Below are 8,893 nucleotides of genomic sequence, written 5' to 3'. Positions count from 1 at the left end.
ATCCTCTCCACAACTACTCCACGGATCAAATTATATTAATTATTTTAAATGATGTAATTTTTATTTTTTTATTTATTTAACTAATATTTGGACAACTACCAAAGTCGCATTTGTGTTGCTTTTCATAAAGTCCTCTGCTTTTCACTTGATTAAAATCATAAAATTATATTAAATAATTTTTATCTTTAAAATCACCCTAATCCAATCTGAAAACATCTTTAGATAAAAGTTTTCTCCTAAAGCGATCCACCCTCCTGTACATGAATAATTTTACTTTCTCTTATTTTTTTTATAATTACAAATCCTTTTAATTATAATTTCTCTTTTTTTTTTTATAATTATACATCCTTTCAATTATTTTTATAATTTTAAGAACTCAAACAAATTAGGGAGGGGAATGAGTTAGTCTCATGCAATAAATGAACCTAACATCTAATCTGCAAACGCAATAAAGATCTTTTGATGGTTTAGTTGATATTAATTTTACTTGGCGCTGGACTAATTAACCAGGCAAAAGCGTGTTCGATTTGTTTTTCAGCTAATATATTTTTATAAACAATTAAAAAATATTATTATGTTTTTAGTTTTGTGAATAGAATGAATTACAATATTTTCAAAATTTTAAAAATAGGAAGTAAAATAAAAACGAAGAATAATTTTGAAATATTTATAATGTATATTAATTAAAAAAAATCAAATAACACTTAAGCATGTTCTTTTATGTTTCTTATTTTTTATAAGATGATTTAAGTTACACATGCAGTACTGAAAATGATAATAAAAATAACAATAATAATTAAAAAAATAAGTTTTTAAATGACATATAATTTAAAATAATTTAAAAATGATATAAAATAAAGGGGGATGGAATGTAATTAAGTGACGCGCACATGGTATGCCTAACCAGTTGTGAGAAGGGAAAGACGTTTGTTTCAGACTTTTCCGTGCTATGGCCAATGACGGTAATGAACTCCAATGTGATAACTCAAGTAAACAACAATGTAAAATCATATTTTGATCGTTGAAATTTCAAAATAAATACTAATATTGGTTATTAAGATTAATTTTAAGTATTTTAAAGTATTAAAATACTTCAAAATTAAATATTTATTATATTCACAATATAATATCTTTTAATAAAATTTTTTATTTTTAAATATATGAAATTAACCTTAACATTAATCAATTTTGCTAATGAGTGTCTTAGCATATTGGTTAAAATTGGAAATAGAAGAGCTGTATTTCAAATTATATTGGATTGTATTGAAAATCATGAAAAAATTGTATATTTATGATTTTTTTAACAAAAAATATTATTTTTACCTTTTAGAATTGAGTTTAAATAACTATAATAATAATAATTAATTAAAAAATATTATTTTACTTAATAACGTCAATATAATAAATATATTTTTTTAATAAAAATTATTATTTTTAAAAGATTAAATGGATTCTTAAGAACCAAAGCTAACAAAACCCTTTAGTTAATGTTGAACATGCGACAAATATCTCGTAACAAGTTGTTTTAATTAATGTTCAGCTAATCGCACATGCATTACGTGGTTTTAAATCTCACTAATTGCATAGACTGTGACGTTCCATCTTGAACAGTATGTAATGTATTATTAATGACTTAAGCTTTTGCATCCTATATTGTGGACATATCCATTTTCCGCTAATCAAGTTCAAACTTTTCCTTTCACAATAACATTTAAGAGAAAATGATTGTAAAGAAAAGACTCCTAAAAATAATTATATGGGACATTTAATATACTAATGTAGACTTTAAAAAATGATGGTCTTCATTATTATGTAAATTAGAAAAGGCCCCTTCATCCATTAATAGAAGTATATGATTTCTTTTTCAAATGTTATATGCGTAGTCTAATATAAATTTTTAAATATTGGTGTCCTAGACAAATATATATATATATATATATATATATATATATATATATATATGTGTGTGTGTATTTGTTTATGAAAGTAATTAAAATTAATATACAAATTATTTCTTGAATAAATTATACACAGTTCTATATACAACCACAATCGGTTATAATCTTAAAAATTGTTAACTTTTCTTCTATTATAAATTTTTTGCAGTTCAAAATAAAATTTACAATTGAGTTTTTAAAAAGCTGAAAATCCTATAATTTTAATAGATATAATAGCTGTTTTTGACACACTGAAACAGCTATGTATTGATTTTTTAAACTGAAAGTGATACTTATCAAACATAAGTTAACATAATTGAATTCCATAAACTACTATCCATTAGGCACAAGGTAATTTATACCCGAAAAATAAAAGAAAAACAGATGACATTTCATTCTCATTCTGCTTTGGCGTGTCCCCAGTGGCCAGACACATAAGAATGCATGCATGTTCATGAGCAAAAGTAAGCACATTTCAAAAGGTCAAGAGGTTCTGGAGTGAGCTTCCCCACTTTCCATTCACTTTGATCGCAGAAGTACATGCCTAATTCTCGAGAGTTGAAACTATGATCATTTTGGTCTATCCTTTAGCAGACAATTGATTAAGGGACGAGGTTGGGATCCATATACTTTTAAAATCCATATTAATGACTCAAAAGTGTTATATTTCTTCTTGCACATAATAACATCTATATAATAAGTTTTTATTAAAATATAATATAATTTAATGCATTAATATTATTAAATGCTATGATTTTTAATAAAAATATATAATATATATTCTTATTATGTGCAATATTTCACAATTTAGATAAAATGTTCTTAATTTTTTCTACAAAAAAAAAAAATCAACTTTTGTCTCCTCTAAAATAAAGAACTCCCTTTAAATGGTAAAGTGAGAATTTATAGACGTTGATTGAAAAATAATAATTGAAATTGTGACTAAATGCATGTACATTTGTAATACATTATGTTAAGTTTAAATCTTCACCATTAATATTTCAATCAATGAATATAACATTTCATGTTGCTCTTTAACGTAAATCTTCCACTTTGTTAAATCCAAAATTTTCTTGAGTGGCATTAATATAAATTCAAATACTTCTGTCATCCCTCGATTCATTTGATTAAATAACTACATTCTTTTCTTGTAATTTTTCTTTTCATTTTAATTAGGTGACACACAAAAGTGTTGCAAAAGCTAACAAGAAGAGAAGCAAAAAAAGTTTCTTTCAAGAATTCACTGCTTGTCTCATCCTTTCTTAGCTGCATGGTGGGAACCAAACACAAGCCACAATGTACGGTGTGATTGTTGAAATAAACTTGCCACTAAACAAGTTGAAGAAGGGAGAGATAATCAACAAGGCCAGGCCTACCACAAATAATTTTTATGACTTTCAAGTTTGGATATACAGTATACTATTTGGAGAGATGATCCCTTTGTCAAAAAATTTTCCTTTTAACTAAAAGTTTATAAAAGAAAGAAAAGTTGTTTGATTATTAAATTAGACATGCTAAAGGAATCAAACTTAAGACTATTTTTGTACCGTCCAAGTGTAGCAATATTATGTTCAATTGTGAAAGTATAGTTTACTGATTAAGACAAGGCTACTAATCAATACCAGGTAAAAGGACCGACTTTTATTTTCTCAGGTAAGCTCTAAACAAGTCAAAATTGAGGTACCAAAATCAACAGGCTATTCAATGCAATAAATGAAGTTTCTGACTTTTGAAACCAATTTGTGCAGAAGAAAACTACTTGTCAAAAACTGGGTTGCACTTGCACCCTCATTAATACATTGTGCTCATCTTACAAACATCTCAATGTGACTAGTACACGTTTCCTCTGTAGCCTCTCTGTCTTCACTGCCTATAAATTAATACAGGAAGCATATCAATATCAAATTGATATCAAGCTCATCAACTTAATTTACTAGAGATGAAATTAACTGTAACTGAATAATAAAATTTGTGTAAATATGAATAATATGTATGCATATGATGTAGGTGAATGCGTTATTCAAATTAATTTACATTATCGATCGGTTAGATGCTTTCATAGACTAGTCAAAATTCAAAATGAATTGAATGTCCATGTTGGTCTATTTTGACATTTTCATGTGACCAAATGATCTACACGGTGAAAACAAGTAAATCATCTCCTACATTTATTTTCTCTTTGATTTTTATAATGTGACATGTTTGGGACAAAGTAAGAAATTTGACCAAGAGCTGGATGCTACCCAGAAGGTGAACACTGGATAGAGTTGCAATAGTTTTATAAGTCCATGAATCCCTCTCCAAGAATTCAGTAAATCGCACTCCTTATGCTAAGAAATTTTGAAAACTTCGTGTTATTAATGCCAAACAATAGTAATTTCAGGCTAACAAGCTCATATGCTGTTAGCAAAACATAAAAAATAACTGAAGGTGAAGCAGGGGGATCTTAAGATATTATGTAAAGGAGATAACAAAAGATGAATTATATTAACATTATTTGTTGTGTATACATTTCTGTTAATCGAAACAGCCTCAAAGGCTAGAAGAACCCCAACTGGCATCAACAGCATTGATTATCTTTCTATGTAGTGTGGCTCCAGAACAAGCAACTATACCACGATCAAGGCCTTCTAAATATAAGCCTTTTGAAAAATCTAGGGGATGTCCTCCAGCATCTGTTACCATCCCACCAGCTTCATGTATGATAATAACACCTGCAGCATGATCCCATATTTTCTCCTTGTAACCAGCCCTTGCAAATTTCATGAACACCTCAGCATCCCCCCGAGCTATTGCTGCATATTTCACCATGCTGTATACTCTTAAGGGCTGTTTCCTGCACACATGATGAAAAAGAGCTATCTTATAAAGCTAGAAATATGCTAATAAATTTATGCTGTCTTGGTGCCTTTTTCCCCAAAGATTTTTTCGATTATTCATCATTTTTAAAGACATAAATGGGAATTTAATTAGTCCTTAAGTATGGAATATGCAACTACTAATCACAATTATATTCTGCCTTCCATCATATTTAATTGCCTCTTCATCTCAAGAGTATTTAATATGTATCTCGCATTGATTTGATAAGGATACTTGAAAGTAACAAAAGAAGATAGTCATATTTCCCATGCTAATAATGTTTATAGGATGACAATCACAAGAGTATAACTCGAGTAAATAGGAGAGGTAGAGAGTGATTGATACTGAAATGAAATGGAAAAATAAATGCACCTGAGACCAACACTGTCAGCCAGCCCTGCAGTAAAAGAATGGCTTGAATTGGCCTTCTCAACCGGTTCACAAAAAGTGGCCAGTGCAGGATTGTCAATGGAAGAAACAGAAACTCTTCTAGCATGGTTTGGCCACACAAACATCTTATTGACATGGAGCAGAGGTTGCATCCAAGCCTTCCCACTACCCCTTTTAGCATATAGCACACAACCTTTGTTCCAAGTTTCAGAAGTTGGAGGAGTCAACTTGGATACAATCCTATGATATCGGTGATGATAACTTAACCATTCCTTCCTCATTGGGTAGTTAGGACATCCAAGAACACCAAGTTTCACTTCTCCATCTTCTATGAGTGCTAGAGCTATAGCATATTGATCTCCACGTACAAAGCCTAACGTGCCATCAACAGGATCCAGTACCCAAAATCTTCCAGTGGAACCTCCAGTTGAGTTACAGCGACTAATGATTTCAAGAACTTCTGAAGTTCCAAGAGTTGATTTTGGCTTCTGAACTCCAAATCGAGGCGCTTCAGCTAGACATTCATTCACAGTCTTAACCACAGCTTCTAACAGTTCTGATGCATCAGCCTTGGAGAGAGTTTGAACATCTTCTTCAGCTACAATTGAGATATTTTCACACCCTAAACATTCTGACAACATCCAGCTGACAATTGCTTGAACACTCCAATCTATTTTAAATAGCATAATATAGGGTAAATATAAACACCATTTGTAAGCATGAATGTACCAATCAAGCCCAAAAATTTTTCTTCACAAAACTCAAGACAAATAGGCTTCAACCATCATATGACAGAAGTGGTCAAGAAATATAATCAAGAACACAGAATAAATTTGATGATAGATCTTTACTTAAGAAAATCAAACCTATGATTATGCATACATTGGAACTTTAGAAGGAGAAAACAGAATAAGGTATATGATAAATTATACTGTGAAGATCAAGACTAATTCAGTGTATTTCCAATTTGGTCTTACCAGTAATTTGAAAAATTACCTCAACATTTTCAATAGAGAACAACATCATCAATCTTTTGGAAAAATTCTATTCTTTCCAAAGCAGGATGTTACTTCCAGAGTCCTAGATACTGCTACTCTAGAAAAGCATCCAAGCAAGGTGTTTAACAGGACAAGGGCCTACAGCCGCTATTTGGTGGCGCAGTATATGGCCTTCCAAGAATCTTTTTGATAGACATCCAAAGGGATCATAGACCCTTCTTTGTTAAAATCTTGAAAAACATTTTTTCCTCCTCCAATGTTTTTGTTTTTTGGATTATTTTAATAGGATACTTATCCTTCTCCTTTGCGGTCATTCTTTTTGTTTTGATATAATTTCTTATTTTGCTAACAACAAGGAAAATAGTAAGTTATAGATATCGCTGTCCTTTTCTTGGAGGGTAGGGTAGCAGTGAGCAAAATAAGAAAAGCCAAATATCCATGTATCTGACGTGGTGTAACCAAGACTGAGGTAAAATAATACATTTTTAAGTATCGGGTAAATAAATCGTTTCAGTCAAAAGTGGTTTGCTAATGGAACAAGATGATGCCATTGAAGTCACCGTTTAGAATTATATATTGCAGAATATAAACCAAAACTGAATCACGCGCCTTCCTACCTGGAAGCCACATAAAATATAGGGAAAATTGAAATTGAAACGGGCAATTGAGTTAGGTTCATATCTCCTGGAAAAAATAAAAATTTTATGGCAGATTAACCAGCTGATCAAGCCAATATATGGACTCCACAGAGTGTTCTCCTTGCACTTATTCCATGACCCTTGTCTCCACCTTATTGGAAACCACTTTACAAAATCAGTGGTAATAATACCAAGGTTCTATCCAATCATACACCCTTTTGATCGCAGTAATATGTAGTCCTGTTTGACAAAAGAGAGCCCAAGAAAAGAGTTTGGAAGGCAGCTTGTTTCACCAACCGCATTACTTCCCTTTATTAGAAACGTGAACCTTCGAAAATCCTTGAACCCTCCAAATTCAAAAGTCACTTTCCATACCAATGATTTTCTCTTGACTTAAAGCCAGTTTAGAAAATAAGTATTGATTTGGTTATGTCCTTGTGTATCAGACAAGGATTGCATTCCTCTCTCTATTGATTTGGTTATGTCCTTGAGTCTTTTTGGCCTTCAAGAACCAATGAACAAGCCACTTGTCATAATTTGACTAGACATGTTTGCAACTTAGGCAAAGGCCACAAGCCTTGTACAAAAAATTGTAAAGTCTCCTCACAATTTAGTTATTTAACATACCAAAACTATAACCTCAAAAGTTGCCGCAAGATAACGTAAACTATCTTGATTAAAATTAATGTTTCCTGTTTGATTAAAAAAATATATCCAATGCACAAATCCAAATAAACCCACGTGGAAAATTTTAAACCCATTTGCCTTTTTTTTTTTTTTTAAGTATTAGCCCCAGCAAGTACCAACAATGAATTGAGAGCAAAAAGAAGAGCTTTACTAGAATTACCTGCAACTGTAACAGGAGATTTGTCATCTTTGGAGTGCACCTGAAGATGATTAGTGGCAGTCTTGGAAATCAAAGTGTCCTGCACTCTCTGGCAGAGGGAACATGCCATTTGCACTGCTCTCACAGCAACCTCCAATTCCTTGGAATTCACCTCTGCCTCAGAGAGAAGACCCAAGTTTTTGTGTTCATCTTCCATCACAGGAGAAGAGCAAATTTGGTCCAATTTTGATACAAAACCAATGCGCTGCGTTGAGAGTTTGAAGGGCACTTTATAGATGGAGCAAAAACCTCGTTGTCTTACTACATGGGTAAGTGTGAAGGCATCAGCGTACACCTTCCTCGTACGTGGGAGTTTTGTACCCAAGCTTGAACAATGTAATAAAGACATTATAATGTCAAGTAGACAACAATCTCTATCTCACTCTCCCAACCTTATCAATATTCAATTGTGATTTTTCCTTTCCTTTTTTACTGTTTTTATTTTGATGTTGAAACTTGAAAGGGAGAGAAGCAAAAATAAATTGGGATATTGGGATTTTATAGATACATTGGAGCAATGATGATAGATAATGAACGAACATAACCAACCCTATTTGTCAGAGCTTACCGTGTCAATAGGGCTGCTTCTATTTTTTATTTTTCTTTTTAATTTGTGGGGTATCAAGTTAAAGTGGATTTGTTTTTATTAGTATCCATTTTTGAATGGTCTTTTTTATTTTATTTTTAAATATATATTCAACACTGACTCTTTTGTTGATTAGATGACGGTACAGATATACTTATTATAAGTTGGTGTAAAATTTACACCCTTAGTTCGTTTGATAATTTATTTTATAAAATAGAAAATTAAACAATCTGGTAGGTAAATTATTTTATATTATATTTAGGATGATATATATCCAATTTTATATAATTTAGATATTTATAAATATATTATTTAAAATTTGATATTTATTTATATTTTTTTATTAAAATAAATTAAAATGATAAATTATCTATTAATTTTTTATTTTTTTATATAAAATGAATCTATTTGATAAAAAATTTTAAATTAATGATTAAAGCTACCAATTTTATATAAAATTATTAAATGATGTAAGTGTCTAAATTTAGTATAAATATATGTTTTTTTCTATTATAGGCCTTTATTATTATCTTCCAAAAAAATATAATCCCGACAATGGTAAAAATACACCCCTCTGAAAATATAAATCACTAAACATG

The 8,893-nt window shown here is 30.5% G+C and overlaps 1 protein-coding gene across 1 annotated transcript; it reads right to left on the bottom strand.

The window, feature by feature from the left end:
• Window positions 1-4,281: 4,281 nt before the first annotated feature.
• On the bottom strand, window positions 4,282-8,206 carry LOC113846659 (PAP-specific phosphatase HAL2-like). The gene is made up of 3 exons (XM_027475156.1): window positions 7,670-8,206; window positions 5,169-5,856; window positions 4,282-4,773 (listed from the first exon to the last, which is right to left on the bottom strand). Exons 1-3 carry the CDS (start codon window positions 8,055-8,057, stop codon window positions 4,470-4,472), a joined length of 1,380 nt encoding a protein of 459 aa, XP_027330957.1. The 5' UTR covers window positions 8,058-8,206; the 3' UTR covers window positions 4,282-4,469.
• Between the last annotated feature and the right edge of the window lie 687 nt (window positions 8,207-8,893).

Source organism: Abrus precatorius, unplaced genomic scaffold, assembly GCF_003935025.1.
Source record: "Abrus precatorius isolate BTA unplaced genomic scaffold, Abrus_2018 Scaffold10, whole genome shotgun sequence".
Classification (NCBI taxonomy): domain Eukaryota; kingdom Viridiplantae; phylum Streptophyta; class Magnoliopsida; order Fabales; family Fabaceae; genus Abrus; species Abrus precatorius.
Note: the sequence above shows the minus strand (reverse complement) of the source record. Positions and strands in the feature narration are given on the sequence as shown.

Bases quoted from the DNA above. Each gene is read 5' to 3' on its own strand.
- LOC113846659 (XM_027475156.1), bottom strand. From the start codon at position 8,057: ATGTCTTTATTACATTGTTCAAGCTTGGGTACAAAACTCCCACGTACG. The intron at 5,857-7,669 runs GTAATTCTAGTA...TATTTAAAATAG, and splicing joins ATCTCCTGTTACAGTTGCAG to ATTGGAGTGTTCAAGCAATT. The intron at 4,774-5,168 runs GTGCATTTATTT...TCATGTGTGCAG, and splicing joins GCTGACAGTGTTGGTCTCAG to GAAACAGCCCTTAAGAGTAT.